This window comes from Alexandromys fortis, unplaced genomic scaffold (genome assembly GCF_014885135.2).
Source record: "Alexandromys fortis isolate MF-2015 unplaced genomic scaffold, M_Fortis_MF-2015_v1.1 scaffold_8_9099976_23576923, whole genome shotgun sequence".
In the NCBI taxonomy this organism is placed as follows: Eukaryota; Metazoa; Chordata; class Mammalia; order Rodentia; family Cricetidae; genus Alexandromys; species Alexandromys fortis.
The window spans coordinates 3,592,564-3,613,565 of NW_026067899.1; the positions used below are offsets into that span (position 1 = coordinate 3,592,564).

A 21,002-nucleotide genomic window follows, 5' to 3' on the forward strand; every position below is an offset into this window, starting at 1 on the left:
CGTCTGGTACCCGAGGAACCCAGAAGAGGGAGTCAGAAAACCAGGAAGTGGAGTTACAGAAGGTTCTGAGCTGCCATGCAGGTGCTGGAAATCAAACCCAGGTCCTCTGGAAGAGCAGTCTTGCTTCTACCCACTGAGCTATCCCTCCAGCCTTGCACATAACTTTGAAATCCAGCCAACCATATTACTCCAGTATGACTCAAGTGGTTTCTTAGTGTTATTTTGGATACTCGGGAGTGTGTAGTATAGATTTGGGTTCACCAGAGCCATACATTCCTGAGGATAAGGTGTCCTAATATTTATCAGGGCACTTTCTGTATTATTAACCGCATTGGACCAGTGATGAGGATACTGTTCTAACTCACTTTGTTAAGCATCTTTGTGGCCCAGTTCACCTCCTGCTGACATCAGTTGTCCTTCACTGGTTCTCCTTGCAGTCAGCCCAGCCTCCATTATCTTCTCCAATGGTCGGGATTTGCTAATTGGAGATCTTCATGGAAGAAACTTCCGGATTCTGGTAGAGTCTAAAAACCGTGGACAGGCTACGGGCGTGGATTTTCACTATCAGAAGCAAAGAGTCTTTTGGACAGACCCCAGGCAGGATAAGGTAAATAGAAAAGTCAAGGGCATAGCTTGCGAGCCGCATGCAACCTAAAGCACAAAGTGTTGATAGCTTTTCATTTGGGGGGAGTGGGGGGGAAGCTCTTTTGTTTTCTGACAAAAAAGGCCCTTGAGGTATTTTATGTTAATCAGCACCCTTTCCATGCTATTCTATTACATGTAACCCGTAAGACAAAGACAGCTATTATTTGGATCAGCCTTGAGCAACTTTTAATTTTATTCATAAAGGAGTCCAAAAGCATAATTAAAAGAAATCATAGACCTTCCAATACTAGATAGATATTTAGTAGTCATTTTTGAAACTCGATCATAGTGCTCTTGCTTACTTGCATGATAAAAACCAGATTTTTTTTTAACCTTCAGATTGTATTTAACTGTACAATTGAGGGTTGGACAAAAAAATACTGGAACTCTTTATGTGATGGTCAATTCTTCATTACATTGCTTTACTTAAAATATAGGATTGATGTTTTGAATCTGTATTATATTCAATATACTATTTTAGAAACTCCTAAAGAGTTTTGTTTATTCTTGTTATATTTCTTTTAATAGGAAACCAGTTATGCCTAAGTTTTTAATTAAGGGATAACACAATGTTGAATTTTAATTATTAGCAATTCTGATTTGAAAAACTGAAAGCAGGCCACCATCTCCACAAAACAACAACGTCAACAAAAACAAATCCTTACAACAAGGATGAAAAAATGCAGGCTTAAACCAAAACAAAATGAATTCTACAGAATTCAACCATGTATTTACTTTATATGTACTCTGAACAAAATCCATTTTATCCCGATAACCCACAATGTAAAATATAATTGCTAGCTGTTTGTAAGATTGAGGTAACCGAGTCATACAATATATTATATACTTTCTAAATATATTGACTGTGGTCTTTTCTTTCAGGTTTTTTCCACTGACATAAATGGCTTAGATACCCAAGAAATTCTCAATGTTTCTGTTGACACTCCAGAGAATCTAGCTGTGGACTGGATTAACAATAAACTTTATCTGGTAGAGACAAAAGTCAACCGCATTGATGTGGTCAACTTAGATGGAAGTCAGCGTATCACTCTCATAACTGAAAACTTGGGGCGTCCTAGAGGAATTGCCTTAGATCCAACTGTGGGGTAAGTGATGGCAAAATATACCTATTCCTTGGCCTAAACATCTAACACCCATTTGATTGGTTGGAGGTCAATTCTGAGTTCTTTTAGGTTCGGTTCTCTAGAAGGCACAGAGGCTTCAGCAGAGTTGTAAGTCCATATGAGGATATGTAATATAAAGATAAGTCCATAGAAGGCTATGTAATTAAAGTCCATATGAGGATATATATATATATATATATATATATATATATATATATATAAATTCCAAGCACACCTTCTGGTGTCCTTTAGATACTCGATGTGGTGTGAACTGTCTTCTTGTTTAATCATATTTGCCTAGCTGTGGGTTCTGGTTCAGTTTGATTTTTACAATACAATGTGAGTATGCTCACCCATACCATATTAAGGGGATGGATGCCTCAAGTGTGGACCCACGGACAGGGTTTTAAAGGGGGAAAGCTGTTGTCAGTATTCTGGTTTGCCCTGGATCTCTGGGCATAGCTCTCACGTTGATCAGCAGTGTGAACCCACACCACACACCAATCCTGCCTCCTTCCCTTTAGGTTTTTCTTTAGGCTCTAGACCCCCATAGGTGAGGCGAACTTACTCAACAGACTTTTTTCATCTTCTGCTCCTCTCTCGTAGCTATTTATTTTTCTCAGATTGGGCAAGCCTTTCTGGGCAACCCAAGTTGGAAAGAGCCTTCATGGACGGCAGCAACCGGAAGGATCTGGTAAAAACAAAAGTGGGGTGGCCTGCTGGGATCACACTGGATCTGGTGTCCAAGAGGATTTACTGGGTGGACTCTCGGTATGACTACATTGAAACTGTAACCTACGATGGCATTCAAAGGTGAGCCTTTTTAAAAAAATAGCTTTATTACTTTGGGGGAAACAGCATAAATCTGAAGAAACTGAATTAAAAGAAGAGCACTTTTTTGTATGTTGACTTATGCCTGCAGTGACCTGCTTTTTTAAAAAAATTACATTTGTTATTACAATTATTATCATTATTGTACTGTTTTTCAGGGCCAGATAACATTTTTTTTTCAGATAATGGGGTTTTTCCCTTCAGAATCACCCTCTACCTCACTTCTTTTTTTTAAAAAAAAATTTAATTATTTATTTAACTTTATGTGCATTGGTGTGAAGGTGTCCGATCTTGTGGAACTGCATTTTCAGACAGTCGTGAGCTGCCATGTGGGTGCTGGGAATTGAACCCGGGTCCCCTGGAAGAGCAGCCAGTGCTCTTACCTGCTGAGCCATCTCTCCAGCCCCTCTACCTCGCTTCTTTCCTGTACTTAATCAAATGTCAGCTGTCCTCCTGCCACAGTTATGACCTGTGGCCAGTTTCACCCAGCAGCTGGGAGTGGTAGCCCTGGGGGTTTGCCAGGCGTCCACCTCTGCCTTCCACCGTCTAGTCTTCAAGTTGCTGAGGAATGGGCCCCAGTGCAGCGGGGAGTTACTGCTGAGGGAACAAGCTGGAGGATAACCCCCACCTCCTTTTTCCTTGTCACCCTCTTCCTCCTCCTTTCCTTTGCCTTGGTGGTACTGGACCCCTAACATGGTAGAAAGCATTCCTTCCTCGGAACTAGCCCCAGCCTGTATGGGGGATTTCAAAAGCACCCTAAAACATGTCTTTTTCAACGTGTTCTAAATCATAACAATCGGCACCCAGCTGAACAAATTACTCCGTCACGAAAATAAAAGCAGGCAACAATGGTGTGATACGCACGTATCTCTTTTGTAACAGGAAGACAGTAGCTCGTGGCGGCTCCGTCGTCCCTCATCCCTTTGGAATAAGCTTGTTTGAGGGACACGTGTTCTTTACTGATTGGACAAAGCTGGCCGTGATGAAAGCAAACAAGTTCACAGAGACCAGCCCTCAAGTGTACTACCAGTCTTCCCTGAGGCCCTACGGGGTGGCTGTTTACCACGCCCTCAGGCAGCCCAATGGTAAGTCTCTGTCCCAGGTGGAAGCTAATGACGAGACCCTTCACAAGATCTGGGTGCTGCTAACTAAACCTTCTAAAGGTCATGCATACTTCAAGAAATCAATAACATCAATTTTATAGACTTACAATCACAGATGAAGGATAGTCCTTGAACTGATGTTTTGGATCCTGTAGTGTAGTCCAGAGCCTGCACAGGTGTTTGATAGCAACAAATGAACTATGCCAACCAGCTCTCTGTGCTCATGTGACTTCATGTCAGCTTTATTTTTGCATTAGGGCTATCATGGACCAGATATGTTTACTTGTCTGGTCAATAATTCTTATGTTTCAAAGCCCAGTGTGGTTGCAAATGCCTTCAATCCCAGCAGAGGTAGGTATCATAGAGCCATAGTAACAAAAGGAAGGGTACATGCAAGAGGGAATCTTTGGATTCAGATACTGTTATTTTAGAGCAGGGTTTGTGCTGTCTGGGGTTTTAAATTGAGCTTTGGTGCCTACCTGCGCTGTATGTGAGGCCGATGAGATGCTGGGAATCTCTAGGTTCAAAGCTTCCATAATCTGTTCAGCCTTCCATATTATTTTTGTTATTTGCTCTGAATGACGTCTGACTATTTCCTCAAATCAACACAACTGAGAGGGAAAGTTTTATAAGGTTCAGAAAAGACTCACCACTGTCTACAATTCAAGGTCTAGGGGATCTGAAACCCTGTTCTGGTGCTTGGGCACTGCACACACATGATGCACAGACATGGTGCACAAACATAAATGCAGGCAAACACTCATACACATAAAATAAAAAAAAGCAGACAAAGTAGCGTACTGTTGGCATCTCTGCATAGGCTACAATGAGCTATCAAAAGGCAAAACCTAGTTTGTGTGACACGCAGGATTTGAAACCTGATCTGTGCTTTAGCCAAGCACTCAATTTTAACTTTTCAGGCCCCAGCTGGGATGAATATTTCTTTCAGAGTTATGATTGATATACTGACTTACTTGCAAAATATGTACTCGCTAAGTAATAGATGTTCTGAAACTGGAGACGTAGCAGTTATATACTGGAGGCTACCACACGGACATAATTATCTCACAGTTTAGACGCTGCAGGAGTCACAGTTCAGCCACTAGGAGTGGAGGGTTAGGGAGACCAGACTGGAGACATGACTCTGAAATTATAGCCACCGTGGGGTCCCCAAATGGTTGTTTGTGTCTTGTGTCACTTCGAGTGTCGTAATATGTGTGCTTCCCCCAGCCAGCAATCCGTGTGGAAGCAACAACGGGGGCTGTGAGCAGGTCTGTGTTCTGAGTCACAGGACAGACAACGGCGGCCTGGGCTTCCGCTGCAAGTGTGAATTCGGCTTTGAACTGCACGCTGATGAGCGCCACTGTGTTGGTAAGAAATCTGCCTGGCCTGTAGGCATCCCATGGGTTCTGTGTGCATGCTTCTGCCCAGACAGCCCCACTGTGCGCTGGGCCAACTCACCAAGAACCGCAATGGCTCAGTGTAGAGAACCATTCAAATTGAAGATTGAGATTTCCCTTTGGTTCGTCGTTCATGGCTCTCTCGATCTTTTCCTCTGAAACTTCTGTCCCTCTTTATTATCATGAGTCATCAGCTATGACCTTTAGATTCTATAGAACAAGATTTGAGTTATTTTTAGGTGGTTTCCCCATGTAGTTCAGGCTGGACCGGGGCTCATGGTCTTTCTGCCCCTTTACCCCAAGTGCTAGCATTCCTGGTGTATACCCCCATTTTGGGTTCTCCCACGTTTTCCTCCTAGTGCTGGCTTTGGAACCCCAGGGTCCTGTGCTCTGCCAATCACATTGCCACATAGCCATTTTGGAATAATTTTTGGATCACCTGGCCTTGTGGCTTCATTCAAAAATAGTTGTTTTCTTTTATTCCTTTCTTCCTCCTGGTTCTCTTGGAGGCTGCTGCTTTTCTCTTGGGCTGCCTGAACTCTCCTAAGGAGAAATAAAAAATATATAAATATATATTTATAAAAATATAAGTATAAAAATAAATGAGATTATGATGAGGGGACTGGGGTGATGGCTCAGTAGGCGAGAGAGGATCTGAGTTTGGTTCCTGCAGTAGCCACGTGAGAACTCCGGTTGCCTTGAGCACTGTAATCCCAGTACTGGGAGAGTGAGAGAGGGGCAGCAGGGACAGGGTGGGTCTTTAGGGTGTGCCTGCTGCCAGCCTACCCAAAAATGGTGACCTCACAGCGAGAGACACAGTCTCTGGGAAGAGGGGTTAGAGCACCCTCCTCTGGCCTTTGATCTCTCAGGAGTGCGCCCACCCGACTTCTAACACAGAAAGGGTAACAGGAGTGAGGACATACACATTTGTGCATACGTGTGCAGTAATGAAACGTGAAGACTACAATACTTGACCATTATATTTGCTCATCTCTTAAAGATGGACACTATAATCTCACACTGGCTCAGAATTGAGGGGCATTTAGGGGTAGACTCACAGATCACAATCCTGCACGAATGGGGAACAGAACCGAATCCAACAGCTGGTAGAGGGAATGCGCAAGCTCAATGGCTGCATTTATAGTATGAGAGACCACGCCCAGTGGGCTGGTATCTTAAAGGCTATTGGCTGAAGGAGTTACCACAGCAATCTGTTTTCTTCTGGACTATGGTTCCCCGTTATATGATGAGCAGAAAAGCGCTGTCTCTGGCGCAGGGCCCCGCTGCATTGTGACTGACGCCGCTGTTTTCTTTCTCTTCCTACAGCTGTTAGGAACTTCCTGCTCTTCTCATCGCAATCGGCTGTGCGAGGGATCCCGTTTACCCTCTCCACCCAGGAAGACGTCATGGTTCCCATCACTGGGAGTCCTTCCTTCTTTGTTGGAATTGATTTTGATGCCCAGTACAACACCATCTTTTTCTCAGATTTAGCAAAGGATATCATTTATAAACAAAAAATCGATGGCACAGGTGAGGAGGGTGTGTGTGTGTGTGTGTTGACATATTTGATTTGTCTTCCCCTAACGGAACCATTCATTCTGTTTGCTGTGTAGTCCATGCTGACTTGGAACTTGTAGGAATCCCCCTGCTTCAGCCTCCTGAGTTCTGGGTTGATATGTATGAACAACCCTGACATCTCTATTTTTAAAACAAATTATAAATGAGATTATTATATTTATTTGCAAGTTTACTATGAAACCCCAGCTGGCCTTGATCCATGCTGTCTAACCTAGGCTGACCCAGAACTCACAGCCATCCTCCTGCCTCAACTTCACAAGTGCTGGAATTATGGGCTCATACTACCACCCAAACTTAGACTGAGACACCCGGTGGTCTTTTGACTTCTCCATCCTTCAGTCACAAACACACGAGCCCCCTAGCTAAACTGCAACAGAAAGCAGAATTCACTCCTCCTCTCTGCTTCCATTGGGAATCTCTAGTTTGCCATGCACCATCAAGCAGTGATAATGGATGCTATAAAATAATCCCACTCTAGCTCAGAAATGGGTATAATAAAGGGCTATTTATTTGGGGGTAGACTCACAGATCACAGTCCTCTGAATGAATGGGGAACAGGAGCTAAGTCCAGAAGCTGGAAGAGAGAGTATGTGCATGCTTTATGTTGGCATTTATAGTATCAAGTGGGCTGGTATCTTAAAGGCTACTGGCTGAAAAAATTCCCACACCACCTCTGCCTTTCATTTAAATAAGAGTTCTAAGCCTAATACAAAACTATATAGAGAAACCATAAAAATTAGAATTACAACACACATGATTGTAATCACCACTGGATATAGTGCCCATGAGGATGAACAAATCCATGCCAAGTACCTGGCTTCCAGTGAGTACTCAAGTAACATGCTTTTGCATTGTTACCACAGAAGACCTAGTATTCTGATCTATGGGTAAAGAACCAGGGCCTTTCCTTTTTATTATCTGAAAAACAGAGAAATGTGATGCTTATTCTCAATGAGTTGGAAAGAAGACAGTCACAAGGTTTCCATAAGGAAAGAAATACAGGGAAAGAGGGATCTTTTTCTCACGTAACCGGATCTTCTGATTCCTTGGCTCTCATGGCCACCCGTGGCTGTGCAAGCCTGCCGAGAGTCTCGGGAGGGTTGGGCGGCAGTGTCTGTGGGCTACCCCCCGACTGTACCTGGCAGTATCAGTCCAGAGCTGTCTCTGAGTGGTAATAGGTGAGTTCAGGTATCTCTTTCTCACAAGTTCTGGAAGGTTGAACGAGGGAGTAAATCCAGACCCAGGTCTGTTTATCACCACCCTATCTCCTCGCTGAGATCCAGACTGTGGGCAAGGGGTAGATTCGAGGTTTATCTCATTGTTGCTCAGCAATTCGCAGATTTTTTTTTTCCTTTAAAGAATTCCACACGTGTTTTAAAAATATGCCCTTTCATCTGACATCGCAATGTGCAGCGGGTTGGGGAAGTTTGTCTTAATTAACACGACTCTATTTCTACTCCCAGGAAAAGAAGTGCTCACAGCAAACAGGTTAGGAAATGTTGAGTGTTTGACCTTTGACTGGATTTCAAGGAATCTCTACTGGACAGACGGAGGGCTAAAGAGTGTCAGCGTCATGAGGCTGGCTGATAAGTCCCGGCGACAGATAATCAGCGACTTAAACACCCCGAGGTCCATTGTGGTGCATCCTACTGCTGGGTACGTGAGAGCACGGAATGGCTATATATGCCTTCACAGTGTGCTGCCCCGGGGATCAGACCGCATACCTCACCTTCAGTTTCATCCCTTGGGCATTCGTTTAAGTGATCACCTTATCTCCTTCAAAAATGTGAAGGCAGGGAAATATGTGGCGAGATTATCACGAAAGGATCCAATTCTTGCCCTGCTTTAATGTATTGATATGAAGCTTTGCAGGGCAGGGGCTGATCATCTTATAGTGTTTAGTATAAGGACTTTCATATCCCTGTGTGTGCTCCTGTTAGCCCTGAGTCAGACAGGAGGCAACAGAACAGTGTTCTTTTCTTACTTACGTGTTCAGGACTTTATCCAGAGCAAGCCTGAGCAGTTGCATTTGAATAGAGTGATAAGAAAAATAGCTCGTGGGTCAGCTGGGGTCCCTCACTTGGGGTACCATTTGGCCAAAAAGCTAGGCTATGGAGGAGGCACGCACAATCGACTTCTGAGATGTTGAATCTGTGGCTCCGTGAGGTGTAGTGGCCCCAGAAGGGCTCACACTATCAAGCTATTGTCAAACGCTAGACCTGCCTTTCCGTTTTTTGCCTAACAAAGTTTGTGTTTTGGCTTTATGCTTTTAGTTTTTCTTTATAAACCCCACCCACCCACAGATGGATATATCTAATGTATGTATCTAATGTATATATAGCCTATACTGGAAATGGTTGGTTTTGAGTCCTAGGAGTTATATTAAAGAGATGGGTATAGTGGTGTACACCTTTAATTTAATCCCAGAATTTAGGATGTACAGGCAGGTAGCTCTCTGAGTTCGAGGCCAGTCCGAACTACAAAGAGAGTTCCAAGACAGCAGGTCTACACAGATAAACCTTGCCTAGAAAAAAAATTAAAGAAAAAGATGTTATTTTGAGTTTGTTCATTAGTGTTTATATTGTATGTATCTGTGCAGGTGAGAAGCTTGTTAATGGTCTAGAGGCCTAAAGAGGGATTTGAACTCTAGATCTCACGAGCCAGGGCTCTTAATCCCTATACCATTTCTCTAACTTTGAATTAATAATTTTTTGGTAACTATAAATTCTCTATAGAAGAATTAACATTGAATGATTAGGTGGTTTCTGTTTAATTCCAGAGTAAAAGAAAATAAAATCTGCTTTCTTATTCATGGTGTTTACTCTGTATCCCATTTAACGACCATTTTAATATCATTTATCATTGTGACTGTGACTACATATTTACAACTTTAAGTACGCCAAATCTGAGAGCAAGTATGGAGAGTAAAATCAATTGTAACTCTAAGTCATCAGTTTGCTCCAATGGTGGCCTCCTGCATTTGTTCACACTTTCTAGGTTTATATTCATCAGTTCTTGGCAACGTCCTGCTAAAATCATGAGAGCGTGGAGTGATGGGTCTCGCCTAATGTCTATAGTCAACACTACTCTGGGGTTGCCCAATGGTTTGGCCATCGATTGGAGGTGAGTAAGAACAGATTCTATCTGAATTTTCATCACCGAAGAGCACGGAGGGCAACAAGCATGACAGTTCCAGTATGCGGGACACAGGGTGGCACACTAGGACATAAGCACTGAATGCCCGAGACTAATCAGTGATGGATGCTAAATGATGCAGACTCCAAACGCAATTGGTTAGCTGCTGGTGGGATAAATATTCTGAAATTTCTACAAACAGCAGCAAAACAGGTTTAAGATGGATGAAGCTCCAAACTGTATTAGAGCTGATGAAATGTAGCTAGCTTGTGTTTAACTTCTTGTAGAAGCACCTTAAGGCTAGGAGTCAATCAACAAGGGAATTAGTGAATACTGTTAATCAACTAGTACCTATTTGCTGACACATGCTTTGGGGGTTCTCAAGGAATAAGGACAGATTTCAAGTTTACTGTGTTTGTGGGAAGCAGACAACTTAATTTTTTAGGAGACATATTTGAAAGTTCACCGCCTCAGTGTTCCTCAGTATTCAGGACACTCTGCTCGTGTCTCGGTATTAGATAACATTTTCCTTCTTTTAGTGCTTCGAGATTGTATTGGGTAGATGCCTTTTTTGATAAAATCGAGCACAGCACCTTCGATGGTTTAGACAGAAAAAGACTGGACTCTGTAGCTCAGATGACATATCCATTCGGACTCACCGTTTTTAAAGGTATGTTTTGAAGCAATAAAAGGTACACTATGCTTTTACTTGGAATTTAGAATTAGGCTACTAAATGTAGAAAAAAAGTTTGGTTTGTTGGAAAGCCCTGTGTGTGAGCCACTTGTGTCCTTGTGGAGACACTCTTGCTCAAATACTTAGCATCTGACTAGGGCCAGTCATACTGAGTGTTCTGTCCTGCGGTCTATCTGTGTGTGACATTTTAAAAATATTTTAAAAATGCTCTGAAATTTTTGAGATGACTCTGACTTTCAAGTATCGTCAGACACATGGTATTTGCTAGAACATAGGAACGTTTCAACACATTAGTTACGGCCTTTCTATATAGCCTAGACCTACTCCAAAAAACCCTTGATCTCAGTCTCAGAAATACACGAATGTCACCATGCCAAGTGTCAACAGGAATTTGGTACAGAAAATTCTTTTATTTCGCAACACGATGCAAATCATTAATCCTTGAGTGAAAGACTAGCTGTGCACTGCACAGAACTTATCTTTTTAAATACAACGAGATACTTGGCTGAATGGCGGGACTGAAGTTTACAATAAAGGGAGATAAGATTTGGCGGCGTCAATGACCCACTAGTGTGGATCTCAGATAAAGAGGCTAGATTTAATAGGGCTGACACTGTAAGCATGTTATGGTCTTGCATTACGTGGACTGCAACGCTACAATCCTAAACCATTAGGGTCGTGTAGGCATTTGCACAGCTGTTGATATTTTACTCAAACACGCGTCTGTTTGGGGGATGAGATTTGTACTTTATCCTCATGCAGACCCGGGCTACAGGAGATGGTGTACTCTTCTTTCCACAGTTAAAGATATACACTCACTCTTAAGATTCTTTATGTTCATTTTTATCCATGGGGGTTCAATCCTAATTACTACCAATGCCATTATGTACCTACCTCAGTTTGAGCAATGACATCAAGAAGAAATGGCTACAGATGGGTTCTTGGACCGTTGCGTTCTTATACGAATGTCGCTGTTTCCTCAAACTGTGCCCGCACTAATCATTCTGTTTTTCTCCTTCAGATAATTTGTATTTAACAGACTGGAGACTGGGCGCTATTATCCGAGTCAGGAAATCGGATGGTGGCGATATGGCAATTATTCGAAGTGGCATCAGCAGCTTGATGCAAGTGAAAGCCTACGATGCGGACCTGCAGACTGGTGAGGGCACTGCCAAGTTTCTCCACTAGGGGCACAGTTGTCTGACTCGACGCTCCTTTAACTATTTTGTCAACATAGTGCTGTATTCCCATAGCTTGGTTTCTTGGAAATGCACATCCCAATATTTGATGAAATGCTGTCTTTGGCAGGCCGATTTCCAGCGTTGTACGGTGGGGTCTGGAATGGCTTTGCCTGGACAAATCTAGTTGCTTTGCATTTTCAGGGTCTAACTACTGCAGCCAGCCCACCCATCCCAATGGGGACTGCAGCCACTTCTGCTACCCAGCACCCAACTTCCAGAGGGTGTGTGGCTGCCCCTATGGGATGAAGCTTCAGAGCGATCAAAGGACATGTGAAGGCGACCCCATCGGTGAGCCACCCACAGAGCAGTGTGGCTTCTTCTCTTTTGCCTGCGACAAAGGCAAGTGTGTGCCCGATTTCTTCCGCTGTGACGGCGTGGATGACTGTCATGATGGCAGCGATGAACATCAGTGTGCTGCCTTTAGTAAGTACCGGCGTGCTGGAATAGAGCACAGGCGTGGTCGTAAAAGCAGTAATAAAACATGGACTGTGTGCATGGGAAAATGACACTGTGGCATTTTAGAATAGGCATGATTTATAGGTAAAGTTACAAGTGGATTTGATTATTGTCAATTGATGTTAGTTCTTTGGACCAATGTAGTCAGTTGTTCAAAACGTCAAACCAGAGCTGAGGATAGGACTCAAATGTAGTGAAATTTTTTTTAGCACAGACAGGGCCCCAGGTTTGCTCACCGGCACTGGAGAGAATAGTATCACAGTATCATAGGTACTTGCAACTGTAGCCATAGAAAACATTATGTCCTGTGTATTTTATCCCCCTTTTTGGAGTGAATTGAATTGGAGTATAATGATCTCTTGGTTGTATTCTAGTCCATGATGTTTCAGCCCTAAATACCATTGCAGAAGGACCCAACAGCAAGGCCCCAAATAATGGAGACTTAGTATTAATTACGAATTAATTATAAATAGCCAAATCGTAACTAATGAATAATTATCAATTATTAAATATTAGGCTTGTTATTAGCTAGCTCTTATGATGGCTTAAGTTAACCCATTTACCTCATCTGTGTATCCTGCTTTCCTGCTTTTTTTTCATCTCTTCATCCCGGTGTCCTTGCTTCTTCCCAGCATCATCTGTGCCTAGCTATTGGCCATTCAGCTTTTTTTTTTTTTTATAAAAGCAATCAGAGCGACACTTCCTTAAAAATATTATTCCACAAACACCCAAGTATCCCATTAAAAAAAATAAAGACAACTGAGATCTTTTAGTGGCAAAGAAGGGTTCTTTGAAAAGCTGTACATTTTCCTGAGGTTGTTGCAGGAAGAAGGCAAATACGAGATTATACCAGCTAAAAGTCTAATTAAAGATAACTCTATCTACATCCTAATATGCTACGCCTGGTACTCAACAAACCAGAACCTCTTGCCCATTTCTTCTTACTCTGTGTAATGCTGTATTGGAAAGATGACTTGGCCGCTGCAAGAACAATTGGTCTTGACCCCTTCGTGGCTGTTTGCAGACAATTCTTGTTCGCCCTTGGCTTTCACCTGAGCCCGTGGTGGACAGTGCATTCCTAGCCAGTGGCACTGTGACCAACACAACGACTGTTTAGACGGCAGCGACGAGCAGAACTGCCCCACGAGGCCAACGTCTACCTGCCCGTCCACCTCCTTCACCTGTGACAATCACCTGTGCATCCCCAGAGACTGGGTCTGCGACACGGACAATGACTGCTCTGATGGATCCGACGAAAGGAACTGTGGTGAGTTTTGAGCTGCATGCTCTGGGTCGCTGAGCCTCGAATGGTTTGACTAACCAATAGGCTTTGAAATCTTTCTTCTAAGACCCTATCTGTATCTGATACAGGCTGGGTGCGTCTTCTATAGGGACTGAGTCTTATCAAAGCATAACACATGTGTCTGACATCCAGATACACAAACAAGCCTGAACCAGATGTGGTAGTCTACATCTGTAGACTATGGGGGAAGCAAGAGACACTGTCCCATGAATAAAGGGTAGAGAGAGAGAAGGATTTCGCTCAACAGAAGATGACAACAACCTTTGGCTATCACATGCATGAGTGTGCTGTCTAACATGCATATATGATATATATGCATATGCATGTATATATGTGCATATACTTACATATATATACACACACATACACACATCACATTTAATACAGAATATAGACATAGTCCCCCTTTTTATTTCACCTGTTATTACTGTAATTAGTAATAATAGTTCAAGATGGAGCAGAGTTCTCGAACTAAATTCTTGTATTGGTTGCAGGACTAGGTGATTCACTTTCCTCTTGGAGGAGCTGGGCCCTTTGAAATCTTGCCCCCTAGGAACCTGTGATTTACATGCATTTTATGCAGTGGATTGGGCAGCCTGCACACCTGTCGCCAGCATTGTTGCATGCTAGCATGCAGGTTGTTCAGATTTGGTAGATTCACAGAGATATGGCTAGGCACCTGGTGCTTCTGTGATCATTGTTTTCTGTTTTCCAAGATTGGCTCTGCCCTGGAGTCATCTTATTCCAAATCCTCATTTTGAGTTTTACTGTGCTGGCTTCGACATTATGGCTGAGCTGAGCACAGAGAACTGAGAAGTTAACAGAACTTGGCTTTGTTTTCGTATGTCATTAGGAGCTTCAGCGACGTGCCAACCTACACAGTTCCGCTGCCCTGACCACCGATGCATCAGCCCGACGTACGTCTGTGATGGGGATAAGGACTGTGTTGACGGCTCTGATGAGGCGGGCTGTGGTGAGTAGATGGCTTCAGTCTTTCCTTACGGTGTTCTCAGTTTACCTTGGAGTTACCTTCAAACCCCTTTCCCTCTTTCCTTTCTAGTGTTAAACTGCACGAGCTCGCAATTCAGATGCGCTGATGGGAGCGCGTGCATTGGCAGCCGATTTCGTTGTGATGGTGTTGTTGATTGCAAGGACAACTCTGATGAGGCAGGCTGTCGTAAGTACCACATGCACAGTGTATATATACAAGGAGATCCTTTATTTTAGTATTGGACATTGCTGTTTTTAATTCAGACTAGCCGGGGGAAGACACAAAGCACAAAGTGTTCACGAGTCAATGGGTAATAGTACCCAATAATTTGTAGGTAGGCAGCCAATGTTATACAAATGTATACTGAAGATAATTAATTTCTTAGATTTTTTACAATCCTAGGACATTCACCAACGTGGCTTTTAAAATTATGTTTATTTGTTTGGGTGTACATGGGTGCACACGCCCCGATACACATGTGGAAGATGGTTCTCGTTTTCCACTATGTAAATCCTTAGACCTTAGCTGTTTTGCCAGCCCCATCTGAAGTTTCATTCAAATCTCAATTGGAAAGGCAAATTATGGAGTAGAAAAGGTGTGAATTGTGGAATTGACTCAAGGTAATTAAAGCCAGGCAGATAGCCTTAGAAATGCCTCAGACACCCTTCTATGGAGGGTTCGAAGCAAAGTCTTCTAATCCCAGGATAGAAGCAAGTCTGATGGACCCTGTTGATTGGAGCATTGGGACTAAAGGCATGTGCTACCACACCTGGCAGGGTTTCTCTGTGTAACAGCTCTGGTTGTCCTGAAACTCACTCTGTAGACCAGGCTGGCCTTGAGAGATTCACCTGCCTCTGCCTCCTGAGTGCTGGGATTAAAGGTGTGCACCACCACCACCTGGTGGGCCCTGTTCTTTCTATATTCACAGACATGAAATAGATTTTATTTGTAATACATTCTTCTTAAGGTGACACAGAGAAACCCTATCTCACTCAAAACCAAACCAAACAAAACCAAAAAACAACCCCCAAACCACAGAGATCTTGGAACATTTGCTCGGTGGCATTTAGACAATCCCAAAGAATCAGAGGCAAGTCCACACATAAATATTTCTTTTTTTTTTTTTCATTTAAACACCGCTTGGCCCATTTCTATCTAGCCTCTTCTTGGCTAACTCTCGCACCTGGACTAGCCCATTTCTAGTAACACACATAAATATTTCTATGTACCATAATGTGCAAGAACATTTGATATCATTTTAGCCTTTAGTATTGGTTCTGTCTTAATCATTATTATAAACTCCCCATTTGTCCAGAATAATTTCCTCTGTAGCTATATGACATTGCATTTACAAACCCAAGTGCATCATCATCCATATGCCTTTGTTTCTCCTAGCAACCAGGCCTCCCGGTATGTGCCACCCAGATGAGTTTCAGTGCCAAGGCGATGGCACCTGCATCCCCAACACCTGGGAGTGTGATAAACATCCAGATTGCGTCGACGGCTCCGACGAGCACAATGGCTGTGTCCCGAAGACCTGCCCCCCAACTCACTTCCTCTGTGACAACGGAAACTGCATCTTCCGACCATGGACCTGTGACGGGGACAATGACTGCAGGGATATGAGCGACGAGAAGAACTGCCCTCCCGAGTCTTTTCGCTGTCCCTTTTGGCAGTGGCAGTGCCCGGGCCACAATACCTGTGTCAATCTGAATGTCCTCTGTAATGGCGTCTCGGACTGCCCGAATGGGACCGACGAGTCCCCACTTTGCAGTAAGTTTTCCTGATCACATTTGACGGCCAGAAATGAATTCTGAACAGTCCTGCTGTAACCTAGCACCGTCACAGTCCCCGTGTAGCAGTTTGGGAAGGGATTTTAGTTCCTCTGTACCATCATATCCCGGATAATTTAGTTCCAATAAATCATGACTGCATCATACTTCTCATTAAGTCCTTTTGCTCTTGTGTCTGTGGTTCTCCCCCCTTTTTGTGTCATTGTTTAGAAATAAATGAGACTAAACGAGGACCTCACATCAAATTAACCCTCTTAGTAATGTGCTCATGAACTTTTCTAACTTGAGAATTGTCTAATTTTAATCATATATAACAACCAAAATCTGTGTGGAGAGGGGGTTGTGTTTCTGTGATTAAAATGCTCTGCTTGGCATGTGATCCTAATCACTGTCCCTTCTCTTTCCTCTTTGATTAACGCTCACTCTCAGATGAACCACAGCAGGTATGACCGCGAAGTATTCTTCAGACATGTGTCATGTAATTGCTGGAGTTGTACTAATTACTGTGTCTCACCCCCCGCCCTCCCGCTAGTGCACGTCCTGTGTCACGACTCTACCTGTCCGTTGTGCTGTTCACGGCCATAGAGGAATCTTCATACCCAGGCACATGCCCTGGCTTTGGGCAGGCTCAGCCATTGTCATGTTGGCCCTGTGTCAGTCAGTTTATGTCTTCTCCACGTCTAGCTTTTTCTGTGAAACCTTTAAGACCTATTGTTCCATTTCTAGTTAGGCTGGTGAATCCTAGAGAGAGTATTTAGATTCCTTTGTATGCTTCATCAAGGACGGTTGGGTTTCTTGATGTTAGCTGTATTTTCTCACAGCACTAAATACCGGAGGGTGGTCGTAGAGTTTAGTTCCAATGGATAATATATTCTCAGACACTATACAGATTATCCAAGAGAATGTGGATCTTAATAACTCTCATTAAGTCTGGCATGGGATTGCTTCAGAGTGAGTCAAAAAAAAAAAACCAACCCTCTCTCCCATGATTCTTTATTCTAGATCAAGACAGCTGCATACACTCCAATGGTGGTTGTACTCATCAGTGCATGCAAGGGCCCTTAGGAGCCACATGCATATGTCCCTCAGGATACCAACTTGCCAACGATTCTAAGACCTGTGAAGACGTGAATGAATGTGATACTCTAGGCTTTTGCAGCCAGCAATGTGTCAACATGCGAGGTTCCTTCCGGTGCTCATGTGATGCAGAATACACACTGGAAAGTGACGGGCGGACTTGCAAAGTCACAGGTAATCATCAGGCTTACAGGTGAACCACAGGCGAGAGCCTCTCACAGGTGAACCACAGGTGAGAGCCTCTCACAGGTGAACCACCTCCAGGAAATCTGAGAGTATAAGCATTTGTCAAGGTTGACCAGCAGTCAGCCTGACTAGTCTCCCTGCCAATTTATTTAATGCCTTGTGACCTATATAATTATAGGTACGAGAGTATTGACCCAGCTGCTTTCAAAGTGGTTCAACAGAGGAGGATTTAAAAATTCCTTTATTACCAGTCACAGTGGCATGTCGGTTATCCTAGCCCTTGGGAGGTAGGATCTGGTCAGCTGGGGCTTCATAGTGAGTTCAAGACTCTGCTTCAAAAATACCAGTGTGAAAAAGGAAGGAACCTTTCTTTTCAAGTAGGCTGGATGAGAGTGGTCCAAGGGACAGACTGATTCGTAACATCATGAAGTTACCATTCACGATCCTTCAAAAGCAGACTAAGAAAACAATCTTTCTTTAAGGATGTAACCTGGTAGTCAGAACTCAGTCATTGGGTTACCACAGCTACAGTGGAGTCAGATACCTATCTCTGCTTGAGTAGCCTAGGCCAACCTAATGTGGTATGATGTATTACTAAAAAGACAAGGGGTGGGGGGAAAGGACTATTAGTAGACATGTAGAACTCTCTGCTACACCTAAATGTTTGGGGAAAATAAAAATGCTCAAGACTTGATCATTGCCAAGAATCAATCCCTCCGTGTGCTAAGGTAGATAGCAAAGCCCAAGGAGAACCGTAAGTACAGCTCACTCAAGCCTGATACTCAGATGCCCCCTGCAATCATTCAAGAAAGCAAGCTATTTCGGAATACTGCTATTATACCAATGAACAATTAAGATTCCCCTGGCCCAGTTTAGCTTCCGATGAGCTCAGGAGTGTCTAGGATGGCATTTATGGCTGCAGACAGCTTAGAGCTCAAGAATGAAGTGATGAGTTCTTGTGTCTTACTCACCCATTGGATGTTGAAGAGACCCTTTAGTTGTATTTAGTTGTATTTTCCCTTTAGCTCATTAACAGTTTGTTTTTTCTTTTCCCCAACAGCCCCTGAAAGCCTGTTGTTAGTTGTAGCAAGCCGTGACAAAATCATTGTGGACAACATCACGGCCCACACGCACAACATCTACTCACTGGTCCAGAATGTCTCCTTCGTGGTCGCTATTGATTTTGATTCAGTCACCGGCCGTGTCTTCTGGTCCGACTTACAACAGGGCAAAACCTGGAGTGCCTTTCAAAATGGAACAGACCAGAGAGTAGTAAGTGCCCTTCCCTACTGACTGCTCCTCACCAAGAGAAGGTCCTACCCTCCCTTATCCTTGGGCAACGCGTCCTCTGCAAGAGGTCTGGATGTTCCTAACTTCAGGGCTGCGGGGCTGCTCTCCAGGCCTCTCTGATTTTGATTTCTCTACCACATGATGCAGATTCTTCGCGAATCTTTCCTGAGAGCAAAGGAGAGCACAGGAGCATAAACTTTTCAACCCATCTCCCTCAGTTTGTTTGATTGGAGTTTATCTGAGTCATATGTGTGGTTGCCAAAAGAGGCCAGGAGCAGATGACTAATCCCTAGTTGTGAGCAGTCTTGTGTGTGCTGGGAACAAAACTAAAGTCCTCTGCAAGACTAAGTGATTGAACCATCTATCTCTGAGTTTGTTTCTTGACCCCTGACAGTCACAATTGCTTTAGTGAACACACTGTACGTCTTTACACATTGGTAGAGTTCTTAGCAAATGCAGAAGCTAATACATCTGTCTTGCATTATTTAAGGTTACGAATGTCTTATACTTACCTGAAAATACTGTTGGCTTACTGGGTAGCTACATCGTTATATTCCTTATTCTAGATTTCCATATAATTTCTTTTCTTCTTCTCCTTCTCTCCTCTTCCTCCTTATTCTTTGATACAGAGTTTCTCTTTGGAGTCTGTCCTGGAACTTGTTCTGTAGACCAGGCTGGCCTCAAACTCAGAGAGATCTATCTGCCTGTCTCTGTGTCCTGAGTACTGGGACTGAAGGAGTGCACCACTACCGCCTGGCTTGATGGTCACATAATTTCTGTTTTTGCCTCCATTTATTCTAATATTTGCCTCTTCTTCTTTTGTCTGTAGGTCCATGACAGCGGCACCTCTGTGACAGAAACGGTTGCAGTTGATTGGATAGGTCGCAATCTTTACTGGACAGACTACGCTCTGGAAACGATTGAAGTCTCTAAGATTGATGGAAGCCATAGGACTGTACTGATTAACACAAATGTCTCAAACCCCAGGGGACTAGCATTAGATCCCAGAATGGGGTAAGAAAGACACTGATTTAGTTCTGCGAGTCTTCACTGAATGCATGTTAGGTTTCTCAGGCATGCAGTAACGGCCTGCAGATGGGTCGCTTGGCTGAGATTTGGAAACAACAAAATGGCTGTTTCTGCTTCATGTTCATGTTATTTTCGTGAGAATCCTTTTAAGCTGGTTAAGGAAGAGACATTGCCTTGATTGGTGTAAGAGGAAGACAGGAATCTTCCCTAGGTTTTACGAAGATTTCCTAGAGTTTATGAAGTTAGAATGTTTTCTACAGGGTGCTGAGCTAGAGTTTATGTTTAATATGATGCTGACTTCCCAGATAGTGTAAGTTATTCCACATTAGTGAAGTTAATGAATCTCTGAAGATAAGGTAAACAAAAAGGACAAAAAAAAGAACATTTTTATGTCATAAGGCACTGCATATTTTATGCACATTATTAAAAAAAAATAGCTAGATGATCTGTGGTCGTCTTGTGACCACAGAGGAAGGCATGGCTCATGTGGTGTACTATGTTAAGTGAAAGTTATCTTTCCTGTTGATATGTTTCCTCTTTTCACAGTAACCATCTAATGTTCTGGTCTGACTGGGGCCGTCACCCGCGGATTGAGCGAGCCAGCATGGACGGCACCATGCGCACGGTCATCGTCCAGGAAAAGATCTTCTGGCCCTGTGGCTTAACCATTGACTACCCCAACCGACTCGTCTACTTCATGGACGCCTATCTTGATTACATTGAATATTGCGATTATGATGGGCGCAACCGGAAGCAGGTCATTTCAGGTGATTTGGTAAGTTTTCGATATAAAGTTCAAACCACAGTAGAAATCAGTAAAAGAGAACAGACACGCACAAATGAGAATAAACAAAAGAAAACCAGATTAGGGAGTACTTAGTGAGGTTAAATCAACCTTCTGTTCCTAGCAAGAAACTTAGTATGTTTATTTTAGCCATTAGTCAATGGGTGCTAGCCGTTTGCTTATGTATCTTTAAAAATCATGGTGAAATGAAGTTACTAGACTTATATTTTCTCAATGAAGACAGAGCCTGTTGTGTGCTTAATTTTTTTTATTCAATGAATTCTGTTTAAGTTTGACATGTTAGTCAATGCTACGAGGAGCGAGCCTTCGTGCATATTGGGT

At 43.2% G+C, this 21,002-nt stretch overlaps 1 protein-coding gene across 1 annotated transcript in view; it reads left to right on the forward strand.

Annotated features, from left to right (window-relative positions):
* Positions 1 to 21,002, forward strand: part of Lrp2 (LDL receptor related protein 2) — a 122,879-nt gene that overhangs the window by 48,606 nt on the left and 53,271 nt on the right. The window contains 19 exon segments of the mRNA XM_050123018.1: positions 438 to 607; positions 1,528 to 1,751; positions 2,376 to 2,582; positions 3,483 to 3,685; positions 4,934 to 5,074; positions 6,430 to 6,633; positions 8,145 to 8,337; positions 9,679 to 9,804; positions 10,356 to 10,486; positions 11,532 to 11,669; positions 11,893 to 12,174; positions 13,232 to 13,474; positions 14,364 to 14,483; positions 14,571 to 14,687; positions 15,897 to 16,274; positions 17,297 to 17,545; positions 18,618 to 18,829; positions 19,677 to 19,861; positions 20,423 to 20,651. Of these exon segments, the coding sequence (XP_049978975.1) occupies positions 438 to 607; positions 1,528 to 1,751; positions 2,376 to 2,582; positions 3,483 to 3,685; positions 4,934 to 5,074; positions 6,430 to 6,633; positions 8,145 to 8,337; positions 9,679 to 9,804; positions 10,356 to 10,486; positions 11,532 to 11,669; positions 11,893 to 12,174; positions 13,232 to 13,474; positions 14,364 to 14,483; positions 14,571 to 14,687; positions 15,897 to 16,274; positions 17,297 to 17,545; positions 18,618 to 18,829; positions 19,677 to 19,861; positions 20,423 to 20,651 (3,752 nt within the window).